The 15297-nt window shown below is 38.6% G+C and overlaps 1 protein-coding gene across 1 annotated transcript in view; it reads right to left on the bottom strand.

Annotated features, from left to right (window-relative positions):
- npas1 (neuronal PAS domain protein 1) overlaps positions 1-4420 on the bottom strand; it is a 38715-nt gene extending 34295 nt beyond the window's left edge. The window contains exons 1-2 of the mRNA XM_081369811.1: positions 4245-4420; positions 1589-1827 (exon numbers count right to left, since the gene is read on the bottom strand). Coding sequence (XP_081225937.1) covers positions 1589-1827; positions 4245-4339 — 334 coding nt within the window. The 5' untranslated portion in view covers positions 4340-4420. The remainder of the gene's footprint in view (positions 1-1588; positions 1828-4244) is intronic.
- Positions 4421-15297: the final 10877 nt, after the last annotated feature.

The raw sequence follows: 15297 nt of genomic DNA, 5'->3' as shown, positions 1-15297 counted from the left end.
GCTTCCACACAGGCAGCGGCTAATTGGCTGTTAGATCTATTGTTCACTTCACAATTGAGATGAACCTATCAGAGGATGTAATGAATGACTGAGCGTATTTGAGAAGCCAAATGACCCTGCTCTCAAATAAAACTCAAATGACAGAGCGAGCCTCCCTCAAAAAAGAGACAGTATGTATCCCGATGACAGTGGATTTTGCTCCTACAATCCGTGTACAGTCTGTATGCTGCAATAAGTTGGCAGTGAACTAGCAAACGCATTATTTCAGATGAGGCGTGTTTAACTCCGCATGACTGCGAGTGATTACTCTTGTGGCGCAATCTCAATTACTTTTCTGTGTGTGTCTGTGTGTGTGTCGTTCTGTGTGTGCATGTGTAAGCGCTCTCTCTGCTTCTCCGGCAATTTTCGACGTGAGAGTGTCCCAAGTGACGTACACAGGCGACCTATAAGACAATAATAGCCTATTCCATTTAAATTCATAATTTAAATTAATAACGCATTTGTATTCATCGACAGGCCGCCACTGTCATGTTCGAATTGAGTTTTGTTGTGGTTCACTCGAAGTCATCTCCTCTGTTAATGGCACCTCAAACACAAATCGCCGTCAGTGCTGATGCTGTCGATGAAAGCCTCATATAAATCTGCCTCAAAATATGTGAGATGCAGTGAGGATCTCACAATTTCTCACCGCGCATCTTTTTTGTGTACCTGGGGTATCTTGAGACAATCAGAGCCTGCTGTTTCAAATGGAACAAATGTTTCAAGGAAAAAACCCGTTTACGAAGCAATACTGAAAAAAATGACTTTTTGAAATGAAAAAATTAAAAAGTATTTTCCTTAAATTTATGAGAAATGTAAGCCCAATTTAAAAAAAATTATTGTCATACGAGTTTAACAAATACAAACCAACAACTGGTCCCAAACTAGTTGCCATTTCATACACATATACATATATATATATATATATATATATATATATATATATATATATATATATACACACACTGTATATACACATACATATACATATATACATGCACACATACACACACACACACACACACACACACACATATATATTGTTTAACAAATTAAAGAACAATATATGTATGATAAAAAGTATAAAGTTAACTTTTATTTCACATACATTTTCAATATCGCTTAATAAACGAGTGTTTTAATAATACATGTTTAAAATAACACCCGTTTATGAAACAATATTGAAAATGTTGATAATTTATGTGAAATAAAAGTTAACTTTATACTTTTTATCATACAAGTTTAACAACTACAAAAAGTATAACATTGTTACTGTTTTTTTATATTATTATATTAATTTTAAAATCAATATTACATTTAAAAAATAATTACTAATAATTAAAAACATCCTGTCTATTTAATGTTTATACCTATAAAAAAAAACACACATACACACACAAGTTATTAAATATATTTCAACCTATATAAGTCCCAAATTTTGGTAACAGGATTGAAAAACCCGAACCTGTTCGTCCATACTAATTTCTTTGGCATATCAAGTATATTCACATTCACATTCACATTCTCTAGGTGTAATGATCACACTTACCCTTGTTGCAGTTGTTCTCTCCCTCCATTAGAGGGCTCCAGGGTGGGTCTCCCTGGCTGGCAAAGTGTCTCATGTGCAGGTAACTGATGGTGAGGCGGATGATGGAGGCCTTGTCCAGCTGGCTGGTAATCGCCCCGGGGAGGGGAAGCATCTTCGCCAGCTCGAAGAACTCAAAGTTCTCCTTACCCCGCCGAGAACGAGCTGCATTGCGAGACTTCTCCTTCCTCAAATTTTGCAAGCTGGTGAAAAATAAGACAGGACAGAGAGGAAGAGAAGAAGAAAGAAGACAGTGAATACACAAAGATAATGTACAGGGTGGTGAAGGCGAGTTAGTGTTGTTCAACTACAGTATTCATTAATGTTTTATTGCGCATAACATCAAGGGTGCGATATGGTTGCAGGCATTAACCAGAAATAAGAAACTCAGATTTTATAAATGCAATATATAGTGATAAATATTTATTACAATGTTAGATTAGTTTTTAGGTAGACTATCTAAAGCCTCAAAAGCTATCAGTCATCAGCTGAAGGCGCCTCAACCCCTGTGATGTGTGGCAGCAGAGCAAGAGGAGAATTATCAAGTAGACACAGAGCAAGTGTAATACCATAACATTTTCAAGTTCATTAAGGAAGAGAGGGTCATATTTTTAGACAAGATAAAGCAAAATCATCCACGAGGTCCAGTCCAAATATAATAATAAGTAAGAGAGTTTTGATATTCAAATGTTTGTGTGAGTGTATAAGTGTGTCCAAGGCCTAGTCCTTGTTTTGTCTAGATGCGTCCATGGTGTGCACATAACATAATGGAAAGAAGGTACACAAGGGCAGTCTTACACAAGAATAGTCAAAAGTGGAGCCTAAGAAAGAAGAAAATATTCCCATATTATAATAACAATAATACATATGAATGTAATATATAATTTCAAAAAAGATTTAGTATCTACAATCCTCTCCAAAAGACGTCGGTTGATTGATGAAGGCAGATCTGAATGCGAGCTTGCGTTCGAGTGTAAGAAAGGGGTGGAGTTTAAACTCTATCCCAATGATTGGAGAAGTCCAGCATATGTCACCATAAAGATGTCTTTATCTGATGTCACATCTTTTTGACTAACATTACTAACATTCATTTAGAAAATAGATAGGGTGAGTTTTCATTTCATGCCAACTTTATGAAGGCTGAAGATCGACAGTAAGCGACAAGGTGTCACTCTGGATCTTTCCATCAGCCGCACTCCACACTTTTTCCAGGCGCCTCAGAGTGTGATGACTGACCTATGATCAGGTTCACTGCGGCCGGTAGGAGGCCTGATCTTACATCAGAAGTCATGCACCAGCGTCCAGCCCAAATCCAATCGCTGCGTCTCTTTCCCAGGCTCCCTCCTGGGTGGTGAGCCCCAGTCTTGATTGAGGGATCAATGGAGGGAGGGGCTGTCGCGGAGGCAGGCCCAGGTAGCTGTCGCTCTGATTGGATATCGACTCGCTCTCAATGGGGCCTGAGTGGAGGAATTATGTTGTCACGGCGACTCTACAATTTGTGACTGCACTGAAAGACTGAGCCGAACGCGCCTCGCTCGCTCTCTTTCTGTGTCTGTGACATTGATTCTCATTCATCCTGCAGATGCAGGGCAGCATCAGCACGGGAGTGAGGGATGGCGTGGAAAAATGTGTGTGTGTGTGAAGAGGGGGATCCACAGAATAAAAGGGAACTGCCAAAAAGCACACATAAAAGAGTCAGTTCCTCAAATTTAAAAGGCACTAATTTATTTGTTTAGACGGGACTGAGTTGTGTTTTAAGGGAAGGAGTGTGTAAATCAGCAAATTATTACTTATTTGATTCAGCTTTTTAACAATAGTTTATGACCTATATGTGTGTGCGAGGAAACGGCAGAGGGTTTGAGAGTTGATCAAAACTAATAAAAATTATATTCAATGTAACATTAAAATAATGGGGCTGCACGATAATCTCGATAGAACTTAGTGTGATTATCAAATCAAAGGCTGCGATTTAATTAAATAACTGTATAGTCTGATGCGCTGCGTGTTTCAAAGCGAAGGGCGGCATGCAAATAAACGTGATCTGGTTTATTCATCGTCTGAGAGCTTCCCGGCGCAGTAAATGCAGCGAAGTCCATCTCTGCATGTGCATTTAGGAAAGCAAACCTGCTCTAGGTTCACTTTATTTACATATTTGCATAATTCCCAACATATTTGTGGGCAGAAGTTTACAGCTATTCAGCAGTTTTCTGTCGAAAATAAAAGCTCAAGGATTGGAAAAGTTTAAAGCTTGAGTTTGAACTCCCAGTCTACAGAATATCACTATAATGTATGTCATGTTAAGTCAGTCGATCAGTGTTTTGGCCCTGTGAGATTTCTCGGTGTATAAACAGTATTGTTCCAAGTAGAAATTCTCCAAGCTAGAACATCTCATCGTTGTAGTAAGACGACCCTGGAGGGTTCAATCAATACGGAGCCATTGATTCTGTTTAGTTTTATATCCCCCACAGCTGAGCGGACATTAATAATTCTACTAAAATTTAGTTAATCTCATGCTAATGGATCCAAACCAAGGGCTTACATTGAGCCGTGGCAAAAGCAAAAGCTTGAAAGAGAAATTGAATTGTTAGATGTGTGTGAGTGTGTGTTTGTTTATCCTCACCAGGGTAAGGTGGGTGGTTTGGCGAGTAGTCCCTGTAAGAAATCCCACTCCACACTCACACACTTCCCCTCGCTGACGAACGGCATGGCCGCCATCACGCCCCCTATGGGCCGCCACCTCTAACTCAGGCTGTGATTGGCCGAGGCTATGTCAGTCCGAGACCCCCAACAGAAGAGCTGAAAGACAAAAGAACAGTCAAATAAGTATTGAAATAAACTATAATGATGATGACATGATTTGTTTCAGTGTGAAGATATGATAATACTAATGTGTTCTGAGTGTTTTTTAGCATAGTAATCTGGGTGGTTGATAAGTGGTTACCGACTGGATAAAAAAAAACAAAAACAAAACACTTAAAACCACTAATAAATCAGTAATTTTATTTCCATAAATATTATAAATTACTTCTGAGTTTTGTAAAAACACTGTTTATACATTAGAGTATAGGCCTATACTGCATTGACATTTAGTACATTACATAATTACGCAATATCTCATGCAAGAGTGTCATTTCGAATAAGCTTCAGACGATTTTAATATTATAATAACTTACATTTTAAACACAATATTGTCAGTTACTCAAGACTGAAGGCCTCTTCACACAAGCATGTGTTCTTAATGAAAATTTGGTCTGATTTTTGCATGTGATTTGTCTGTTCATACCAATGATGCATAAAAAAAATGTGAACACGTGCCGATTCAAAATGCAAATTCACTCTCTGAGAGTAGGTGGTGCTTAATCGGTATTCCCTGGTTCTTCAGTGAACAAAGCTCTGCGGACATTTCCGTTTCTAACCCCCAACTTGTCATGGAGAATAAAGGAAGTGTTTTCAAACAGCCACTGAGATTTGTGTATTTGCGATGGTTTATAAAATAACCCCAAATATAATAACACTCTTGAGTACAGTCTCAAGAGAGCCATTTCTTTTATATATATGCTTTTTATATAGTTGCATTTTAGCAGATTCGAGCTGGGATATTATATAATTTACATTTTACAACAATACAAGCAATCAGGTAGTTGAGATATGCTATATAGTACATACCGCTTAACGTCAATGACCTGTACTGTATATATTTGGGTAAGGTTGGACATACAATGTTATTAATGTTCCAAAGAGCAGAGCAACAACAACTTTCTCTCTTTAAATCCAACAGGGCTTGTGGCCATACAGCAAAACCCAAACACACACACACACACAATTCCATGAGTTTCCAGGGCTGTTTGGCCGCAGTGCTCGTCCTGGCCCAATCTCTATGACATTTAAAGGGCCAGCTTGCCCTCCAGCAGCGTGATGCCATACCCACAGGCGTGAGATGTGCCTGCTGGCCCGCTCTGAGTAAATCACAACACACTCATACTGGCTACATGCCACAGCCCTACACTTCCCCTCTGACCTGACCTGGCACGGTACACACACTCACACAACTAGCACAACATCAGCGGATTCATCATATGGGTCGATGCCACCTCTGACATGACACGAACTTGTATAAAGCCTCGTTAATTTCAGGTGATCCCATGACAGGCACTAGCAACATCATCATGGCTCACAAAAGCTTAGTCATGAGCTGGCGAGACTGTATGAGATGTGCTATAATGTGCTAATGGCCATCATACATCACTTTGACCATGGTCTGTTGCCCGTAGGAAATAGAAATCACATTTACTAGAGAAAAATGTTTCAGAATAAATCCTACAGTGAAAAACAATTGGTGTAGAAACAATTATCACTCAAAAATTACTAGCAAATGTAATAAACATTTACAAAGAAAGGGAAAGTAGCATCAAATTAAACGTGAAATGTTTAAGTAAAAAGACTAAAATAGTATTTCCTTGTAAAACATTTTCCAACAATGTTTTATTCACCACCTTGAAATTTTTTTTTTATTACAGTGTAGTGTTTTAGATAAGATCACAAGGTCTGAAAATGTGTTCAGATTTGCAAGATACCAAACTCAAACTCAAGCATTTCTCACCAATCTGACCCGAGCATGTTCCACATTTATTTATAGTTCTTAAGAAACATTTTTGAGACAAAGTTGATGCCTAAATGAAGCATGTGAACTCAAAATGGTTGATAAATTGTATGTGATGCATCATTTGCTCAAAATTTGCCACATATAAGAGATCAGAAGTGGACAAACAAAACACGTTTACAAGTGAAAGAATGCAATTAGCATTAGCAACTGTACCACACACATAGTGATTGCTGGTCTTTAGCCTATCATGCTTCATCTAATCGCGTGCGGGATCTCGCTCAGCATCCTCACTATCTCCACACACATAATGGAGGTCCTGTCCACCGTAATTGTTCAATTAACTCCGTAACCTTGATGTGAGGTGTGCTGGCATTCATGCCCTTCACAAACGTACTATGGCATCAGAGAAGGTCACGTTCTGCTCTGAAAGTCAACTATAAAGTAAAGAGCATCACATCTACTAGACTGAGAACGAGTGCCTTGAAAGCTGGTCTAAAACAGTTTCCTATTGCTCAAACAGTACAGCAGTTTTAACAATGCTAGCAACACCAAAGTCATCGCTTTGCTTCTTTGGGAATGCATGAACTGTATAGTATATATGCGTATACGAAGAATGCAATGTATGATGTTACAAACCTATGGGAGCTTCCACGACAGAATAAAAAATAAAAAAGCTAATTGCAATATTTGATTTCGCAATTCTGACTTTTTTTCTCAAAATTGTGACTTTATATCTCACAATTCTAACTTTATAACTCGCAATTGTGTTTATATCTCGAAATTCTGACTTTATAACTTACATACATAAAATCACAATTGCGAGGAAAAAAAGTCAGTATTGCGAGGTAAAAAGTCGCAATTAAGTTTTAATTGTTTTATTCCATGGCGGAAACAAGCTTCCATACAAACCTGTATGACTTACAAAATAAAATTGGATTGCGATTGTGATTTTGGATTGATTTAACTTTGTTTGAAATTTCTGAAAATTTCTATTTAGCTTTAATTTATTTTTGTTTCAGTTTTAGTAATTTTAATACTAAGTTTAAGAAATTCTTTATTGTGAATAGAACATTTTTATTTTATTTAAACTTTATATCAATTACCGATTTGTTAAGTAAATAGTTTTTAATGAATGATAACGATGTTTTGGAATGACATGAGGATGAGTAAAATGACAAAATTTTCATTTTTGAATACTAATGTTGTTCCAATAGCAACAATGACGTGGATCCTAACTGCATGTATGCGGTGGGATTTGGCTCAGGCCGGGGTGTGGGAGCAAACCAAGCCTGGGTGTGTGTTTGGCGGAGCCTGTGGCTGTTTGTTTTCAGATGGGATCGTTAATTAGGGCCTCCAGCTGTCAGAGGTTCGTTAGTGCACTCCGCCCCTCCCTATGGAGCTGCCAAATGAGGAAAATGAGCACATTTAAGCCAATCTGCACGGAGACAATACACCACGTCTATTACCAACTCTCTTTCATGCACACACAAACTCCCTCTCTTTTCTCTCGCACAACATTTATTGGTCCCACATTTCCAGGCCAGATATAACGCTGCCATTCCGTTTTAAATGTCACATGCAGTGGTATGAGGATGCTTGAAGGACCTCTGGAACATTCTGGATTATTCATTTTTTGTAATGCAGGGTGACTCTGGTGACTGACCTTTGAATGCCTTTGACAGAAGAAGAAAACAATTCCTGTATGTGGCCATCGGGCACTTTCTCTCTCACTTTCCTGGCACCCGTTTCCTTCCCCTCTTTTTCTCTTAATAAATCTAAACAGCAAACAGCTGTGGTGGGCCGGTCACGTCACACAGATTTCCAGACTTTAATCGGACACTAAGGGATTGACAATTGATGTTAAAATTTCAAAGTACTAGCACTACCTAAAACTGACAGTTCGGTCATTACTTACCCTCACGAGTAAATTAATTAATTTCTACCGCAGAACACAAAAGGAGAAATTATGAATAATGGACTGGTCGTTCTTTTCCATGCAATTACGATGAACGGTGACTGAAGCTTTCATGCTTCAAAAAAGCACAATAAATTGATCAAAATAAATAATAATAATCCAGACAACTTGTGCCTTAAGTCAAAAAAGTCTCAAGCCATATGACAGCTTTTATGTGAGAATCATTTGTCGAATGGCTTCAGAAGACTTGCGTCTTTATTCAAAGTTGGAAAACTTTCATCCATTTCAAACATCTCATTTTATTGTAAATGCATGGAAAACTATTCACAAAATCTTCAAAATTTCTGCTTTTATGTTTCTCAGTAGAAAGAAAGTGATACGGCTTGTAATGATCTGAAGGTGATGAGAAAATGTTAATTATTTAAAGTACATTTCAGTAATTTTTACTTTAGCTATGTAGTCGTTTAAAGTTGCAATTATTGATTTGATATTACTTTAACAATATGTTCATGTCCATTTTGTGCACCAATAGCTTTACTTACCATTCCTGGTCAAAAAAGTCTGATAAACGCAGTAGCTGGTGAACAGCCGTTTCATAGCATAGCAGTTCAGTTAGCATAGCAGTTTCATCCAGAGACTAAAGTAACCATTTTTTAGTGTTGTTTTTAAACTTAGAATATTCATTTTCAATTGTTTTCTAATATTGTTTTTGCTCATATGCCATCTTCCTGTCCTTTGAGTGCATCTAGGATGCATTTTATTCTACAAAAGTTATATGGAAAGAGAATTGATACCCGTGACCCAAACATCCAATTTCACTTCTTTAAATAGTTCAATGTGTTGGTTTTCAGTGCGATTCTAAAGGTCCAGTTTGTTCTCTAGTAAAAACTGTTTATTTTCCGGTGAACTTGGGCTTAATTAGTGGCAAATTTGCAGCAATCTTCACCAGACATTTGCCAGAACACTTTAGTTCTGGAAGGGTTGCAAAAGTTGCAAAGACAGCGTCAGCCATGGGTCACTAAAATACATCTGAGAACAAAAGTCGACTTTAAAAGATCAACCTGGAGTCAAGCATAAAAGAAAATGTCCATAATTTACCTCCTCCCTGTCTTTGATGCACATATAAAGAGCATTTCAAATTACCGTTTAATAGGGATAACTGCAGAAATGATGTTGTAGCATGTAACATGCAATTATATTTGCTTTCAGAATTATTAATCCAACATCTTTGAAGTGCTGTCTATACCGCAACATCTATACTGCATGTAGTTTTCCATCAATATATAGAGCTGTTTCAGCAGAATACTAATTTCTCTTCACATCTCTCTGCATTTGAAGTCCAGCATTAGGAAGTCAGATGTTGTCTCGTTTTCTTTGAACGCTGATAAATCAGCTCTGGTCAACAGCATTTCTCTCTCCATATCTCATTTAACTGGACCTCTCTTGCTCTGCACTCTAGCGGTTTGCCGCTGACCTTGGTGGCTTCCCATCACTCCCAGTCCAAGGTTCTTCTCAAATCCTCAGAGCTGGAGGCTGCATCTTCATCTTCACCCAGCCCATTAATTATCAAATGGAATCAATACTCCATTTGATTAGATCAAACTGACCCTACCCGCCCCTGACCTGCAACGGTAAAACGGAAAGCGTAAAGGATGCTGGACTGGCCCCTGAGATCTTGCATCTCGCATGAAGAGAAATGTTGCGTTTTGTTTTTAAATGCCATTTTAAAATGGACAAATAGTGACTATAAGGGATTAAAAGATTGAGAGCAAAACATCAAAAATGGTTTTGCTTTTCTCAATGACCAACTAAGCAATCATTCAACAGTGACAAAAGACTCCAGTAATCATCACGTGTCTCTTCCAGAGTTTCTACACAATAACTGTGTCTCAAATTCAGATATGCCAGCATTTGTCGAGAGATTTCAATAAGAACCTGACTAAATAATCTAGATTTGGTTGACTCGGGATGGATGTGCACAGTTCTATAACTTTTCAAATGCATGGGAAAAAAATGCATTTCAGAATATTAAACACTTGTACAACTGAATACTGCAAAAACATAAAATAAATAAAATACACAATGTTTATCTGAAACGCACAGTATTCGGCTCTCAGGCAGGAACAGGTCCTGAAAACACACAGGGTCAAATAGCAAAAGAGAGATTGTCAGAGAGAAGTCTAGAGTCTACATGCAGACATGCAGCCACATCAGAGCATTTAAACGTCCCATTTCATTGGCAAAGTGCAACACCATTTGCGCACTAGTAAGAATTAGAGGATTTTGCACTATGAAAGATATATATAATGATATGTATATATAAAATGTATATAGTCTATGCATGTTTCTTGCTCACGGACAACTACAGGATATGAGTGCGAATCGCATAAAACCTTTCATAAACATGTCTGGGTCATATTTCATCCTAAAATTAAAAGGAAATTATATTCTCTTTATTATAAGATACAATTATTGAATTGATGTAATATTTTAACTGCAATTAAATCATATTTCCCCAAGGTTACTGTAATGCAAATATAAAATAAATATATATAATTGTGTATACATGATTTGTTGTGCTTTAATTACTGTAAAAAACACTTTTTTACACCATTTTAAATGTGTGGGGAAAATAATCTTAATCACATTTCCCCAAATCTATTGTAGAAGTTTAATATTAATTATTCTTATTTTATTCCTATTTATTTTGAGGTGAAAAATGGCCTAAAAGTGTTTTCATGAGATTCGCCCATCTAGTTTCAAATATATATCGAAAATACTTCACTGTCGTAAGACAATCTCTGACACTTGAGTGATGCTTATGTGTAGATCATGGATGATAAGAGAAAATTTTAAGGATGCAGAAGGTCAAAATCAGTGAATAAGTTCATATCTCTCTGACTGCAGGAGGGGTCTGTATATCGACTGGGGCTCTTGTTTGTTTGTTTGTGTGTGTGTGTGTTTATAAGGGCATATTGATGTGTGTGTGTCTGTATGTTGAGTATATAAATATCCGAGCGCGTCCCTGCAGAGCTGGGTGTGAGTGGCAGGAAGTGGTTATGTAAGGAGTCACAACGGGCTGCAGTGGACAGCCTGACCACAGATCAGGTCAACCAAGTGTGACACCAACAGCTTCTCACTGACACCTTCCTGACACTGTCTGTCACCAGGCCTGTCTGTCCCGCTCTGAGAGTGTGTGTGTGTGTGTGTTTGTGTGTGACGGCTTTTATGGTCCTATTGCTCTCTTGTACATACCTGCATAACTTCTATCAATTCTCAATTCACGCTCATTTCCAAGATGCCCCTGATGTCTTTCGCATATGCGGATATAGCCTTTGGATGTGCATGCTTTACTAACAGGGCGGCTCGCTTTCAATAAAATTGCCATTTTTGTGTCTTTGATTAATACTATAACACGGACTGTTAAATTATACTAAAACTGTAACGTAACGTGTTCTTCAGAAAACACTAAACAACAACAAATTTATCATCGTCAGGATAAGCAATAATGAAAAATAAAAATGTCTCAGGTTACCAAATTGTAGTAACATCTAATTAAACTACTTTTATTTACGTGAAAAATATAATATGGCTGAATCACTCTGACTATTACATTGCACCAATGAAAGTATTTTTAAACAGGCAGGTCAGGTAGACCTAAAGCTGCTTAAAGCTTCAACAACTGCTCATTTTCACTCGTGTTCAAACAAATATATTTAATGAGCAACAGGTAGATTTCCAGACTAATATGAAGCTATCGATTCGAAAACACTCAACCAAAGCAAAACGATGAGAAGAAAATGTCAAACAAACTTCCACCACCTCTTAAAACTAAAGTGCCAGGAAAGTTTTTCACTCACTTTTTGTTTTTCTTCCTGGTAATGGCTGCCATAGTAAGTGTGAAAGTGTCAAAATATTCCTGTCCTATAATTCCGATTGTCCAGCAGCGCCATAATTCAAACTAACAGTATGAACTTTCCATTCATGAAGGAATCTAGCTGAATAACACAAAAATAAAAAAATAAACATATTTAAAGTGAAATTATTTTGTGGCGTTACTAGAAAACACACTTTGTAGCACATGCAATATGTGTAACATTAATGTAATGTTGCCAATATCAACAGAATCCAACTACATTTTCTAGGATGCGCGACAAATTAGGAATCATTTTGTGACAAATCGTTATTAAAATGATCATTATATAATAACATTTGTCGTTACAATATTAATTATACACTTTTTAAAAATCATTTTTTTTCTCCGCAAACATTTAATTAAAAAAACTAGCAGAACTGAATTAAAACGCATTACAATAGCAATTTCGTTTCTTTAATAATCCCCATGCTAAGCCCAAACTGACTGATGAAGGAAAAGGTTAATATTTACCCACCCCTTTCATTTCTAATACAAATCCAGTCATTTAGAAGAAGCTGTTAAATCCAAAGACATCAGATAACAGAAGACAAGCGCCTCGCCGCTACCATTCACTACCTTCCACAGAACACGGCGTCAATGCAAAGCGCACTAATCTTGTAAAATCCACTAATTAAGTGAGAGATGATGTTTGAGAAGGAGCCAAGGTGGTCCGCACAATTAACCCCAGCGTTCCCTCCCTCCGCTCCCGGTACCTCCGTCATTAAGGGGGAGAGAACGAGTGTACTTGTGAGCAAAGTGTCTTTCCCAAAAAGTTTCCCAGGAAGCCAAGCCTTCCGGCATGAAGCCATCAACAAGTTTGAGGAGAAAGGGGAAACCCTCCGCTCGGATCTTAAAACTGTCAGACATGTGACAGTCTGACATGTGTGTGTCAAGAGCAGTTGCGTGACTCACCTGATGTGCATGTCCACCTCTGAGCAGCTGTTTCGAGGGCAGATGTATCCCTCCTCTTCTTCTTCTTCTTCTTCTTCAGTTGTCTCGGACCCGTCCGAACCGTGACCCTCCCCTCCGCTCAGTCCACGTTCCAGGACCCCTCGCACTCCCACACACACATACAAACACTCACACGGGGGGGTGACAAGGGGGTCAGACGGGGCCAAGAACAATCCCAGCTGCTGGCACAAAAGAGTAGGCGAACACACAGCGGTCTGCTGCCGCAAGAGCGTGTTTGTGTGTGTGTGTGTGTGTGTGTTTGTGGGAGCACGGCGGCAGCGACCGTGCTCTCGCTCTCTCTCCTCCCTCACTTTTCGACCGGGATCGTCTCAGATATGACTGGAGTTAGAGGATGCGAGTCTGTTTCCTTCTCTGGCGTGCTCCCCGCTTTGGCTCTCTCTCTTTCCTCGTTGAGCTTCTTTTCTTTTCATTTCCTCTTGGGAAAGCTGCACGCACCGGTCGTCTCTTCACTCGCTCCCCCTCTCTCTCTCTCTCTCTCTCTCTCCTCAATCGCTGGTAAATATAAAAGAAATGCTTGTACGGCCCCTACCTCTCTCTCTCTCTCTTTCACACACTCTCTCTCTCTCTCGTTTCTTTCTCGTTTACACTCCCTCCTCCCCGCTGCCCTCACTTTTCTTTCTCACTGTCAAAGCTGCCTTTCAAATGCTGATTAGCACACAGAGTAAAAAAAGAGAGAGGGAGAGTGGAGTTATGGCTAGCGTTCGGCTAAGATTCCGTCACATTCGACTTGAACACCACTTCTCTCAGACAAACACACACTTGAGTTTCCGTCCTCAAGGTAACTGCTCTACCGATATCATCTCGCCCCAACGGGCTCTCGCACTAACAAACACTGAGCGGATAAACCTGCTCGGACTGTTTCGCGCACCCGCGCCCCTCTCCCACCCCTTCCCGGTTCGTTCTTCTTGCCCTCAAACACCACTCAGAATATTGATACATCACCCCCTCCTCCTTTCTTTCCTCCGTTTCTCTCTCTCCATCACTCACTTTCTCTGCTGAATACTGATAGGCTGTCTAGTCCGTGGTCTGGGTTTCAAATTCTCATTCTCTCTCGCTTTCCTCCGTGCGCTCGCACAAAAGCTCTCCGTAACATAAAGGCAAAAACGGCAGAAGTTAATGCACTGAGCACAACATAAATTCACTTAAGCACCATTTCAGATTATGTCAAGCCAGAAATTGGCGTAAGTGCTCCGGAAGGAGGAGAAAAGAATGTGTGCGGCTGTAAACGCAGAAACTGACGCGGAGGCGACAGGATAATAAGAAAACAAAGAAGTGCGTGATAAATGCGAAAGAGAACTCTTACTTTTGCTATTGTCAGTGAGAGGGACAGAGAAAGACAGCGAGCGAGGGAGAGAAATAAAGGACAGCAGGACAGTCCAGATCATTGAAGGTCTCCACCAAAGTTTAAACAGCTGACTGAAAAGTTGGCGAACACACATCCAGTCACACAAACACACACATTTGGCCAGCTGTCTGAATGAGGACAGACCATAGACTAGTAATGCTCAAATGGTGGGTCAGAAGACTAGTCTGTTGTGAAATCTTAAAAGAAAAAGAAAAGTTGCAAAAGTTTTTTTTTTTTTTTCAGGGATGCATTAGATTAGAAGAACCTTGTCTTTTTGGTCCCCCAAAGAACTTTCCAGTGAACAGTTCTTAAAAGAACACACAAGAAGGATTGTGTGTCCTAAAAACAGTACTAAATGCAAATAATACAATGCTACTAACCTAACAAGCGACCTAGACCTTTGTAGTAAATGATTGGCTCGAAACTATCAAAATTACATTTTATTTGATACATTTTTTTGCATCACTCACCACCAGTTGGGAATCCGTTAGATCATAAGGGTAAATTTCATTAAAACATGTTCATATTTCACCCCAAAATCTAAATAAATAAGAAATATTTTTTATACCCCAATCTCATGGCTTCTGGAACGTTTTCTTTTGAGTTTTTTTGTAATTCTCATTGTTATCATTAGATTGTCACTATTTTTGTACCCCAAAAGTATTGTTCTTAAGAAATATGTTTAATTGTCATGAAAATTATATCAAATGTCAACAAATAATCGTAATTTTCTTATTAGCTAAATATAATTTTATTTAATTTTTTTAAGTCCCCGTCATCAATAATTTTATCCCTTAAAACTCATCTTTGATCACCAAAATTCAATCACACCAGCTCAGAATACCTGATCCATTCAGTCAACTTTACTGTAGTAAACGCTAGCAAGTGGAAATATTGGTTTAATTCAGCCGTATATGTTTGA

This window comes from Scardinius erythrophthalmus (assembly GCF_964197995.2).
Source record: "Scardinius erythrophthalmus genome assembly, chromosome: 7".
Classification (NCBI taxonomy): domain Eukaryota; kingdom Metazoa; phylum Chordata; class Actinopteri; order Cypriniformes; family Leuciscidae; genus Scardinius; species Scardinius erythrophthalmus.
Note: the sequence above shows the minus strand (reverse complement) of the source record. Positions and strands in the feature narration are given on the sequence as shown.